Here is a 12,885-nt window from a genome sequence, read left to right as displayed (position 1 = left end):
AGAGCGCCCCAGGGCCCGCGCACGCGCAGCCGCTTCTCGCGCGCGGCAGCCACCGCTCCCAGCGGCTCTTGCGCAAGCGCACAAAGACTCAGAGACGGGTGCAGAGAAAGCTGCCTTTATTTGAAGGTATGAGCCACTCCGAAGTTCAGGCAGAGGTGCCCTCGCCACGCTCGGGCTTCACGCGGAGGTGCCCGCGGCGGTCTGGAGGCTCACACAGACGTGCCCTCGGCGGGCTGCGCCTCCTTCTTGCTGTCCTCCGGTTTCATGGCGGGGAAGAGCAGCACCTCCTGCGAACAGCGATAGGGTCAATGGCCGCGCCGATCGGCAACACAACATCCCGTGCGCAGGTCTCGCGAGAGCTGCCCAAGCGCGGGCTCCGCTGCTCAACCGCGGGCCTCAAAGAGCTGAGCAAGCGCACCAAAGGGCTTTTCGCAGGCGGGATTCCACGGCTTAAAAAAAAATCTCACACAGCTCCACTGTCAGGCACTGGTTCCGTCAAAGAGATGGCCAGCTTTGCCAAATCCCAGTCCCTGTTCCCTGACAAAGCCAGCAGTAGGAAGGCACTACCACTGCTTACGCTTACCTTGATGTTATTGGAATCTGTAAGGAACATGGTCAAGCGATCAATTCCCATGCCCCAGCCAGCTGTAGGAGGAAGACCATACTCCAGTGCGGTACAAAAGTTTTCATCAATAAACATGGCTTCATCATCACCTGCAGCTTTTGCCTGAATGATGAAATTCATAGTAAAACGTGAGTTGTCAAGAGCTAGACACTACCACTCCCGCTAACTTCTACCAAAGAGGAGGAATACTGCTATTTGTAGCAGCCATGTAACTGATGAAACCAAAGCCCTGTAGAGCTGTGCAAATGAGCAACAGACAAAGAAATCTCAGCACAGAGAACTCTGGAGGTCCTTTGTACAGGTGCTCCCAAAATAGCTCTAGACTCAAGTCCTTTCTGACCTGTAGGTTTCCTATCTTAGCAAAGGCCCAGGCTCTTTACTTCAGTAAAAGCCATCTTTCAGAGCCATATGGCAGCAGATGACAGCAGAATGAATTGCTTTCAAAGGCTTAGGAGGTTCTTTATCAGTAGCAACTCTCCTTTCAATGTTTGCAGAAACAACAAAGAAGTATAATTGGTGGAATCATCAGTAGCTGCTCCACAAATAGGGCCTGTTTTTTTTCCTTTCAAGTAGAAAGACTAAAAAACCCTACACTGAGATGGTAACTAGTGTATCTGACCCTGACAGCCTCCAAGTGACAAAAATTGTAATAATGAAAACACAGATTAGCCAGCATTTCAAATTTAGAAAGAAAGCCAAAAATAAGTATCAAAACAACAGCAAACATTTTTGCTCACAGGTTCAAGGAAGACTTTGCAAAGACTGTTACGGCAAATTTTTCTCCTTGGAATCCTGAAATGCAAACTGTCATCCCTCATCTCAGTCTCCACCTTAACATTAAATTTTGAGGCTGATTTTCATTCAATACATACAATCATATGTCTGCAAAGTCTGGCTATAATCACGAGGGAACTGCAGCAAGCATATGTACAACAGACCAAAAATTAAAAGTATCTGTAATATTACTCATTCTGATTGAACATTTTGAAATTTACTATCAAGTTAGTTAGTTAACATAAATCTATTTTCCTGGCTTTGAAAATTGTTTAAACCTCTCAGGCACTGTGAAGCCATTAGAAAGAATATGAAGATCAGGAACTCTATTTCTGCAGACCACATCATTTGACCTCAGTCATGTGTGGCCAAGCATGCATTCATGGATGTGTATACAAAATTAATAACAAAATGGGTTTCAGTCACTCCTTTTGGAGGCTTACATAGAGAAATCTACCATTATAAATCTGCAAACTAGTAGATCCCAATATGCACCTCTATCCTCTGAGTCAACCTAATATATTAGTATTCTGCTCAGGAAATTAAGATATTTCTTAGACAGCATTCAAAATCTTACTGGACATGAAAATTTGTTTAAGAACCTAGAAGTATGATGTTGCATGACTACATCAATACTTAGCTAGGGAAAAAAAAAAAAACCCAACCTTTCACCCTGGGAAAGACACAAAGAACTTTCTGCACATTTCTGTTTTACCAGATTACTACTTTGGGTGGAATAAAAGGGAAGATATTCCAAAACAAAGTTGCACTAAAAAGACCTAATCAACAGCAGTATTTCACCTTGTTTATCTTAAAGAGCAAGGTTCCTACAAAAGGAATTGCATTTTATTGACAGCCTTTCACTTGAGTGAGAAACACTCGCTCAAAGTAGTAACAACTCTTTTCAGCAGTAGGTACTAATGACAGATTTGGGACAGACATAGGAAATACTCTTTGCTTACATGCCTCTAGTACATTCAGTATCAGCAAGACACCATACCTTGGCCTGATCCTCAAAAAGCTGATGCTGTCGGAAAGGATCATTAAGTTCTGTGTATGCATTGCACACTTCCTTCTTCATTACGAAGAGTTCAAAGCGTTCTGTTAGTCCCGGAAGAGAGCGATGCCTATGTGAAGTAGACGAAACAGACATTCCTTAAAATAATCACACTTATAGAAGCAAACAGCACATACATTACTTAGAGGCATTGCTCACACTTAGCACTAACAGCTGTCAAAATTTCAAAGTACTAAGCATTGACACACGTCTTCCCTGGATGATGGGTTTCACAGCTCAGGAACCAATGTCTGTCTTGGTTTGTGTTAGAATTCCCAAACTAGTATACAACATCAAAATCTGTTTTCACGTATGCAATACTGTAAATGCAAGTAAACCCGGTGGGAAGAAATGATCATGTCTGACTCTAGTTCAGAAGGCTGAATGATTTCTTTATTATAACTATAATACATTAATATACTATTTAAAGGAGATACTAGAACTACATACTTCCTTTTTTTAACTACCATAACTAACTCTTCACAACTCCTGACCCTCTCTCGATTAGAATGGCCATCAGGCTCAAACAATCCTCACCAGAATCTAATTAAGCAAACACTCTAAGTAAATGATTCTCCAAGCACATTCTACATAAGAAAAACAAAAGAGCAGAAATATAAATTGTTTTCTCTTTCTTTCCTCTGTGCTCCACTATGAAAAAGTCCTGAGAGAAAAAAAAATGTACCTGTGACAATGCAACTTTTTTTTTTTAATTAGGTACAAGATTTGAGTTACACACTGACCACGTGTCACACTCTTACCATTTGGCAAGTGGACTCATGACCTGTGGGTGATCACAGATGAATGTCGGGTTGATACACGTGACTTCCAGGAATTCACCAACTAACTGGGAAAACAAAAGTGAAACAATTATGCAGTGTACAATTATGCACATTCCTAGCACTGCCTTCACCAAGCACCCTAATTTCCTCTCTTTCGCTACTGAAGAAGGTACCAAATATCTGAAGAGTTTCCAAAGTATTTCTGGTTATGGTAATGTCTTCATCAACAGAGTGTCCTAGTCAGGTAAGGAAAAATGACACAGCAAAAACTGCATAATAATTCAATTTGCACATGACAGTAAGGGTCAATAGGAAAAGCATCAAAAGAACAGCTATCAGACAATATTTGGGTACAAAGAAATACAGCTGATAGAATGATATTGTACTCCTACCCTTTGGTCAGCTACATACAGATGCACACATCTCACAGACAGAACTGACTGACGACAAAGCAAATCTGTTTTAACCACAAGCAACCAGTTATCCAACTAACATCCCCTAGTGCTCAAGTTAAGCAGACATAAGTAAACTATATTTTTGTGTAGACAACATGAAAGAAGATTTTGACACAGCAAGTTTTCTCACTGTAATATAACAACAGCTGAAATGCATTGCAGCATGCTTTTCCTGGTGCAGCTAAACCTTATCTTCTAAGAGACTTCTGTTGACACACAGAGATCCTCAAAGACATTAGGATTACAAAACCAGCACCTTTACTTACTTTGTCAAGAAGCCTAGCTGTTGTCCTGGGAGGTGGACATTCAACATTTCTCTCCACACAAAGGTTATCAAAGAACCTGCGAGTTTCTGAAATTGCAGAACGAAAATTAGAACAGCCATGCCAAAAACCATTTTTTGTTCTTACTAGATCCTTCAATGTTTCTTAGAGTGACTTGTAAGATCTCAATGGTAAACATCATGGAAAACATGAGCTTAAATGTCAGTCTATAGAAACGGTGTTTGGTTTTAATTGTTTACAGTAAAATAGTAGTTATTTTATACTTCAGAAATTTGACAACAGTTAAGCACACACCACATAACTGCTGGACATTATTATTTGGGGGCTGAGGTGGGGGGAGAGAGGATGAAACCGGGGATGGGAAAAACTATCACTATAAATTATATGAACTTGTCTCCTTATGTCTCTCAATTCCAGGAATAAAATAGCACATAATTACATTTTTAAGAAAGCCCCAAATATTCATACACCAGAGCTACAATTACAGGCATGGAAACTCAACTGTACATGAGAGAAGAAATAAGAAGCAAAAAGCTGGATCTCTTCAACAGATCAAGAACTCCATACATCAAGCCTCTTGAGTATATTCTTTCACATATATTCAACAAAGAGCCAAAGGAGTCAGATCCTGCCAAAGATGGCAAGGAATGAAGGCTTCTTTCTGGACTTGTGTAAACCAACAGAACCAGAGGAAAAGAATCCCACGTGTTAGTACTGCTTCAAAAAAAGCAGCTGACAAGACTGCAACCCGAGAACTTGCAACCTTTTGGCCACTTTCAGTTAAGGAAGAATTACAGGACATTCATATTCAGCATCTAACCTTCAGTTTCAAAACACTCAGTTGACGGAAACTTCACTCCCAGGACATTTTCCAGATCACACACCATGTTAATTCGCCGGAAGGGAGGAGTAAAATCTATCTCATAGGCCTGTCCATCTTGACCATCTGGATGGTAAGTGATCTTGTAACTCCCTGTAATATGTTTCACCATCCCTACAAAGGAACGTGAGGTTTAGAAAAACAGCATGCTACATAATAACCGATTCTTCCAGAGATTCTTATTAATTTTAAAATAATATTGCATACTTCACCTGAAAGCAACTTCTCTGTAATTTCCATTAAGTCATGATAGTCCGCATAAGCCATATAAAATTCACAAGTTGTGAACTCAGGGTTGTGAGTCAAATCAATTCCTTCATTGCGGAACTGACGCCCAATTTCATATACTCTGTCCAGACCACCAACCACCAACATCTAAACAAAATGAAATTCTGGTAAATACACATTCTCAAAAGAACCTAAGAGAGCCCAAGCACATGCAACTACAACACAACCTTACAAAACTAATTCATGAGACAAGTCCACCTTTTTTTAAAAAGTAATCGTCATTTTAGCTACATTTGCTTTTTTTATTACAGTTTGAAGAATATAGGCTTAGCCATGAGAAGTTTGCATTTTACCTTATGGTAAAGTTCTGGAGCAATTCTCATATATAAATTCATATCCAGTTCATTGTGGTATGTGATAAATGGCTTTGCCACAGCTCCACCTGGAATTACATTCATCATAGGAGTTTCAACCTGGAACAACAAAAAAAATTCCCCTGTTTTCATGAAATCTGTTTCCAAACCAGAAATGCAGGCATCAAACAAACAAAAAAACCTAAACCAGCTAGTTTTGATGAAAAAATCTGTATTTCACTTATAGTTCAGCATTTCAGTATATGAAAACAATTCTGAACTAAAGTGCCCTGAACAAACCTGCACTTCTTTCATGCAGTCAATAATAACAAATTACTTAATTCATCTGTTGCTCTGAAGAGTCACTCATATTTACTACAAATGTGAACCTGCTGGCTTCATGTTATCAAAGCCAGGAACAGTGCTGTGGCATTATCACAAAATCCTCTCTCTACACTACAGAAAATTAAACTCAACAAGGCCAAGTGCAGTTTCCTGCACCTGGGTCAACACAATCCAATTCTGCTTACAGGACGTAGAACTGGCTTTTATCTCCAGAGGCAAAACAACATTTCAAAGATGTTGTTTTCACCTTAATTTACTGACCTATGGAAAGGACAGTAGTAGTTTGGAGTATTACCTTCATAAAAGGCTCCCAAGCCACAACCTCACCAACTGATGAATAATCTTACCTTTACAAAGAGAGGAAAGGAATTGCTCCCATTACATTAAGCTGATAAAATACACCATGCTGAGGCAATTATTGTCAGTTTCGCAAGTACTTCGTATATGAGCCTGTATATAAAACATCCTTGAAGCTAAAAGACAGTACACACATTCGGTATGCAGAGAGAAGCAAACACTGATGCCTTACCTCAAGAAAGCCCAACTCATCCAGAAAGCTACGAAGGTAAGTGATGATCTTTGCACGGGTTATAAATTTCTGCCGCACATAATCGTTAAGAATTAAATCCAAGTATCTCTGACGATATCTGGTTTCCTGAAAAGAACACGTATCTTTAGAACAAGCTAGATAAAATGTCATCCCAAAGGAAAAAATACCAAAACAAAATGAATATTCCTTTGTTGACAGATAATATCAGCAGGTAACAAACATCATCTATTCAGACTTATCTGTGGCATTCTTGCCCGTGGCAGGGATGTTGAACTAAATGATCCCTTCCAACCCAAACCATTCTATGATCTGTCAAATTGTTTCCAAGACTGACAGATATGACAAATACCTTATCTTTGAGGCCAAAATGAAGATGAGGCAACATGTGCAGGCATGGAGACAAGAGAGTGATTTCATAAGGAATAATACTCAGTTCCCCTTTCCTTGTTTTCCCAGGATTCCCCTCTACACCAATAATGTCCCCACGACGCAGCTTGCTGTTAACACGGAAATATTCTTCCTCAGATTTGTAGTGGCTGTAATTGCAAAACAAACGTAAGCAAGTTTGTTTAAAATTCAATACTCCAAACTGTCCCCAAGTGTCTCACAAGACAAAATCCATTTAAAATATATATATATAGAAGTTATTTTAACAGGAAGTCAACCACGACATCTGAAGCAAAGCATTACTTGGCTGCCTAAGCCAAACCACAAATGAAATAGAATACTCAAATACAGATGCCTAGACCCCAGGATGCAGTGCAATTTCGAATGCTACTGGGAATACCTCTACTTACCTGGAATTTGCCATGACCTGCAGCTTGACTCCTTCACCACGAAGATCATAGAAAATCAGTTTCCCTCCAGCAGCACGCTTTGCGTGGATTCGACCTAAATATCAAAAGTATGCTAGACATCAGGAAAAGAGTCCCGACCAGAAAGGATAGAGGGGCAAAAGCCACAGTAGTATCACTTAGGCTCATCAGCTCTGAACTATTCACTAACTGTGAAAGAGAAGCAGTTAAGTCTCAAAATGAAAACTAGTGCAAATAAGACCATAAAAACTTTGAGTCCCAGAACCCATGTTACATACAATCTGATCTTATAGTTGCAAGGGATGTTGCACAGGTCCATTCAGTCTGAAGTGTATGTCCTGAGTAGTTTAGCACTGCTACAAGGCTTCACGACTGAGTAAGAGATCAGCAAAATCAAAAAAAGACCAACCCATCAATAAAAGCAGCTAAGACTTTACATTTTTCTGTATTCCAGGTAAACTTTTACCTGCCACTCTCATGGTAATGTTTGTCAGGTGATCTCCTGGCTGCAGGTGACTGTACTTGTCTATAAAATCTGAGAGAGATAAGTCAACGTGGAACTTGTGGGGATAGGGATCTTCACTGGAGCCCTTAAGCTGTTGGACTGCATGGCTACGGATCTTGTAGTATTGCTGTCACCAGAAACAAACAAAATCAAATTATTTTATTAGAATCTGAAAATATGTTACAGGCTGTGAATTAAAATGTAGCTGCCATAATGTAGGAATATACATCTCTCCCCTTTTAACCTTTTAATTACCCATTAATAAAAAAATCAAATACAAGTCAGTAAGATTGATTCACAGAACATCTAATAAGCATGGGACCAGATGCTCACATTTGGATCCAAGCTCTCCTCATCAGTACCAACATTATCCTCAGAAGTCAAGGAAGGCTTATTTGAATGCTTTTCACTTTGCTCTTTCTGCTTTGCTTCTTTTTCAGCTGTTTTTCTCTCAGCCTTTAAACGTCTCTTCAGCTCACTGCAAAAGAGAAGGAAACCGGATGCAGCAAGTACTCTAATTCAACTTCTATAGGGAAACGGTTGGCAGGATTCTGCCAAAACCTAACCGTACAAATAACCTGCCACTTCTCTTACTTTTTCCAATAATCAAAATAATTCTTAAATACGTTTAAATATTTTCTACTTTGAACTCCTTCAGTTCATCCCCTACGATACACTCACAGAAAGTGAAAGCGAAATTAAACATCGTTCAGACAGACCTTGACGACGCGTGCCTAAGTGCTCAAGGACTAGACGGACTCCATTTTATCCATAAGAGTCTATCAGCCCTACGCAGCGTGTAAGTGAAAGAAGGCAAACTCCCCCCTAAGTAACGTACGGTTCCCGAAGCCACCATCGCGGTCCAGCCTATTCCCCCATGGCCCTCAGGCTCCCGTCGCGCTCCTGACCCCATCTTCCACGACTCCATAAGGAAAGAAGCGGGCCAAGCCAGACGCAAAGCACCGACCTGCTTTGGTCATGAAGCGCCTGCTGCCATCGGAGCGCGGGCGCGGCCCTCCAGACCCAGCTGCGGAGCCGCGCAGCGCCGGAGCTCAGCATGGCGCTCCGACGGGCGCCTTGACGGAGACAACGCACCGGGTCAGCTGGATACACTTCACTTTCACCTCCCCGGCCCGGCCCCACCTGATCACCCGCCCACCCTCACTTTTTGCTGAGGTGCGACTCAATCTCCTCCGCGTTGCACTCGCGCGCCGCTGCCGCCGCCATCACCTCCCCGCAGCTGGCACCGCCTCCGCCCTTCCACGCCTGCGCACGCGCCGATGGCGGTGGGCGGAGCTGGGGCGGCGATGGCGGGCGTCCAGGCGGGAGCCGCGCGATCCCGATCGCTGTTCCTGTGGGATGACGGGCATCCTATGAGGTTCTACCTGCGGCCCGGCCTGGCCAAGCTGCGCCTGGCGCCCCTAGTGCTAGCGGGCGGCGGGCGGCTGTGTCGGGTGCAGGAGCCGGGGGCCGTGCTCCTGGCGCAGCCCGGCGAGGTGGCTCCCGACGGGGCCGTCTCAATCGAGTACGTGGCGGAGTGCGTGAAGCGCAATCAGCGGCTGCCGCTGGAACCCTTCCTGCTGGCAGCCCGCGGCCGTCTGGCTTTCACGGAGGCGGAGGATGCGGCGCTGCTCCAGGCGGTGCGCGGCCAGGGCATGGTGCGGGTGAGCGGCCGTGCGCTGTGGATGGAACTGGAGCGGAGCGGCCTGACGCGGCACAGCTGGCAGGCCATGCGTGACCGCTACCTGCGGCACCTGCTGCCGCGGCTCTGGGGTGAGCGGGGGCCACAGCGGCGGGGCAGGGTTGCGAGGGGGCGTGGTGGTGGCGACCAGCGTGGGTCCGGGCCCCGCTGAGGCCTGGCAGACGATCCCCGCTTGTTTCCGCAGAGCCCCCGCAGACGGAGGATCCCATGCAGATCAGGGGTCTGTTCGCGGCAGCTAATCGGGAGTTCGAAAGCACAGAGGTGAGCGACCGGGGCCAGCCTGGGAAGCAGCAGCCTCCACTGCGCGCAGTGTTCGGGGCAGACCTTCCCCGGTGTCGCAGATGGCACAATAGAAACTCACGATTAACACATGAAATGAGTTTGCACCGCGATATCCCTTCTGCTGTGGCTAAACTGTGAGCTGTCACCTTTGTGGTTTGCGATAAATGGTGCCTGGCTGGTGCATTTTTTCTTCTCTGTGCAAGTTAGCATGAGGAGGTTTATGTGATGGGGGTTGTCACATTAAAAGCTGTATTGGCAAATGGAAGTCATCCTTTCAGCTCAGGCAAAAAACGTTCCTGCCATTGCATCAACACTTACTTTTGCCTTTTATGCTTAGTTTGTTAAAATTCTTCCTTATATTTTATGGATTTCTGTCATCATGTGCAGACATATTAACACATGTGGCTTTGCTTTGGTCACTAGCTTTTACTATGCTTACTAATTTCTGAGGTTTTAATACACTGTAGAGACAGAGTAAAAGGTGGTTGGTTGCAGTGGTAAAAGATTTGCCAGAAAATACCATCTTTAATTGGTGATTCCACTTCTCTTACTGTTAGTCAGAAAGTGACTCTTCAGATGTTGCAGAACTTCCTACACAAGATGGAGTGAGAAGGTCCCCAGGAGAAACAGCATCTGAGCTAAAAATTGGGCCAGAGGACTCTGCTTTCCCTGACATTCAATTACAAAGGCAAGAAAGACCAAAAAGCACTTGTTCTTCTTCGAATGTGGTGGAACAGGTAGTAAAAACTATGGAGCACTTCATGGAGAAGTTTGCTGTGGACCTGCTCACTGTTACACAGGCCTTTCTGAAAAACAGCGGTGACGTGGAAGCTACTTCATACTTTCTGCAGACAGGGCAGCGCTTGGATGGGTACCCTGTATGGAGCAGAGAAGATGATTTAGAATTGCAAAAGGATGATGAACATGTCAGAAATAAATTGATGGCCAAATTTGGAGCTGAAAATGTAGCAAAGCGGATAGTGTTTAGGGAGAGTTAACAAGAGGACGTTACTGATCTACTACAGTTGCATAAACGTAATAGTCATTTCAGAAACACAGTGGAAAATTTGATCAAAGTTTCAGAAATGCTTTAATTTTTTTTGTATTAAAAGGCCTATTTTGCATCTCTGCAGATCTAAGAGATGCAGCTGCTTTAATCAAAGTAAAGCTTATACCAGGCCGTATATATTCTAGTTGGGAAAAGTAGACCAGCTTCAGGGCTATGAGTAATAGTTGAAGTAGGAAATGAAAGTGAAGAGGGAATGATCAGAGGTTATGTATCTATCACCTAAATTGTGTTTGAGAGAGAACACTATTGCTGGGATACAGTCATAATCTGAAAAACTCAGTACTTTTAGCCTGAAATTGTGCTCTGGTTACTTACCTTAATATTATTTGAAGTGTGTCCTAAAAATCTGGAATTCATTCTTTTGGTGAAATAAAATGGGCTGGTAAAGGCGAATTTTTTTTTTTTAACCTCTCTAAATAGTTAACATTTTGGGGTTTTAGCATATTGCACTGTGGCACTCAGAAAATTAAGGTGAAATGTGAAATGGCTGATGTTAAGCCAAATTAAAATTATACTGAAAATAAAAAACTATATAATGAGACTGCTGCTTCAGGAAGCCACTGTAACACCTACTGATTATTCAAGGAGTTAACCAATGTAACCAAATAAATGCTAAAACGGCACTACACAGTGTTTAACTGGACTGAAAAAGTGAGAATTATTTGGCACAGTCATGCTATTCAGACTTTGAACAGTTATTTGAGATTTGTGTGGAAGCCAGACAAGCACTTAAGGAGAGAGTGCAAGAGAATATACCTAATAAAGTAATTGTGTTTTACATTAGGAATGTTACCAGCTTGGTTTGAAATCCAAGGTTTGCTGATGACCGGGTTCATGAACAGGAGACCTGTCACCTCTTGCAGCTGAAAACTCCCATTCTAGCTTGGACTGTGTACACATCTCAGCAGCACCATAGAGTTGCAATGGTCTTGTTTAACAAAACTGCTCTAGAATTCAAAGTGAGAGGTAGAACACATTAAATAGCTGCAATATAAAATGGTCAGATTTACTCTATCTTTTTATAATTCTAAGTGGCACATATTTTAAGAGTGAGTTTATCTTATTGGAGCAATTAGTCTAAGGTGCAGCGTGAAGTTCTGAGTTCACATACAGTGTTTTTCCCTTTCCGTGTGCCTTACGGACACATTGTCTAATGCTGAGAATCTTTCCATGTATGCTTGGTGCACTCAGTGGGTGTAGGAACTGACACAAAGACCACCGTTTACTCAAGGTTGCCCTCTTTCCTCTGTTATGAACTCCTGAAAGGCATTGCTTATCCACAGATGCACCTGCTTGTGCATGCATGTAGGTCTAGGTCTCTTTTACCAGGTTAAAACCTGGAGGACCCAGAGATAGCACCATATTGTATGGTTCTACTTCTGGTTCTGTCTTTTCCCATGATAAAAATCCTTGGTTTCTGTGCTTGGTCTTACCTACAACACAGTTATGCTCGTTTCAACATGCTGGAGATAGTTTGGTTTTCCATATTCCTATCAGGTTCCTCTACTATCACAAAAGGTCAGAAAGGTTCTTTTTGTAGCTCAAAGAAGTTTATTTCTATTATTGCCTGGAGCAGCAATATTTGTATACCTGGAAAAGTGAGCAAAGTGGCAATACACATACAAGAACTTTTGAGTTAAAGAGAATTCTACAGCCAGAAATTCTGGGTCTGCAAACTATCATCTGGAATTTGGATATTTCCTATTTGCTTCCTTTTAGAGTTAGCCAGCATTCATCAAAATCAGTTAATTTCTATGCTTTCATAACTAGAGTTACCAATGAAAAACTGATTGTATGCACCAGTTTGAAGAGCAACAGACCTGAATACCACAGTCAGCTTTTAAATGTCCTTTTGACTGGAGACTTCTCCATCTTACATTTCATTCGTATAAAAACAGAGTTTACTCTTTTAAACTTGTACAATGCAAGCAAAATGTTTGTTTCTAAACAGACTTCTGTGATCTTTATTGCATGTGTCGAAGTCATAGTTTTACACGTCATCATCAGCATCTTGAGATTTTGGGGGATTTTTGTTGAGTTTTCTTTTTCCTCCTCCAAAAAGTATTTCAAGTTATATTCGCTCAAATCAAGACAACTTTACATTTTCATGTGATTTTTCAGACTGGCAGCAGACTGCTGTTTCCAGAAAAACAGAAAATCTTACAAATTTTTGTATTGA

The 12,885-nt window shown here is 42.4% G+C and overlaps 2 protein-coding genes across 3 annotated transcripts; one reads left to right on the top strand and one right to left on the bottom strand.

Moving 5' to 3' along the window:
• Positions 1-99: 99 nt before the first annotated feature.
• On the bottom strand, positions 100-8,902 carry KARS1 (lysyl-tRNA synthetase 1). 2 transcript variants are annotated; one of them, XM_053987474.1, is made up of 14 exons: positions 8,819-8,902; positions 7,987-8,131; positions 7,615-7,780; positions 7,131-7,224; positions 6,683-6,869; positions 6,313-6,438; positions 5,439-5,558; positions 5,070-5,232; positions 4,798-4,971; positions 3,960-4,045; positions 3,218-3,303; positions 2,400-2,526; positions 584-727; positions 100-287 (listed from the first exon to the last, which is right to left on the bottom strand). In XM_053987474.1, the coding sequence occupies exons 1-14, from the start codon at positions 8,878-8,880 to the stop codon at positions 210-212; spliced, it is 1,758 nt and encodes a 585-aa protein (XP_053843449.1). In that variant the 5' UTR covers positions 8,881-8,902; the 3' UTR covers positions 100-209. The 2 variants fall into 2 exon arrangements, with proteins under 2 accessions (XP_053843449.1, XP_053843448.1); XM_053987473.1 differs by lacking the exon at positions 8,819-8,902 and adding an exon at positions 8,621-8,784.
• A 31-nt stretch (positions 8,903-8,933) lies between these two features.
• TERF2IP (TERF2 interacting protein) lies at positions 8,934-11,489 on the top strand. The gene is made up of 3 exons (XM_053987486.1): positions 8,934-9,426; positions 9,540-9,616; positions 10,195-11,489. The coding sequence occupies exons 1-3, from the start codon at positions 8,934-8,936 to the stop codon at positions 10,633-10,635; spliced, it is 1,011 nt and encodes a 336-aa protein (XP_053843461.1). The 3' UTR covers positions 10,636-11,489.
• Positions 11,490-12,885: the final 1,396 nt, after the last annotated feature.

The sequence above is a fragment of the Vidua macroura genome, chromosome 11, assembly GCF_024509145.1.
Source record: "Vidua macroura isolate BioBank_ID:100142 chromosome 11, ASM2450914v1, whole genome shotgun sequence".
Taxonomy (NCBI): domain Eukaryota; kingdom Metazoa; phylum Chordata; class Aves; order Passeriformes; family Viduidae; genus Vidua; species Vidua macroura.
This window is presented reverse-complemented; position numbering and strand designations above follow the sequence as displayed.

Coding starts and splice junctions, on each gene's coding strand:
- KARS1 (XM_053987473.1), bottom strand. CDS start 8,712: ATGCTGAGCTCCGGCGCTGCGCGGCTCCGCAGCTGGGTCTGGAGGGCC. Junction 7,225..7,614: donor CATTACCATGAGAGTGGCAG/GTAAAAGTTTAC, acceptor TTTGATATTTAG/GTCGAATCCACGCAAAGCGT. Junction 2,527..3,217: donor ATGAGTCCACTTGCCAAATG/GTAAGAGTGTGA, acceptor TACTTCACATAG/GCATCGCTCTCTTCCGGGAC.
- TERF2IP (XM_053987486.1), top strand. CDS start 8,934: ATGGCGGTGGGCGGAGCTGGGGCGGCGATGGCGGGCGTCCAGGCGGGA. Junction 9,427..9,539: donor CCTGCTGCCGCGGCTCTGGG/GTGAGCGGGGGC, acceptor TTGTTTCCGCAG/AGCCCCCGCAGACGGAGGAT. Junction 9,617..10,194: donor GGGAGTTCGAAAGCACAGAG/GTGAGCGACCGG, acceptor TCTTACTGTTAG/TCAGAAAGTGACTCTTCAGA.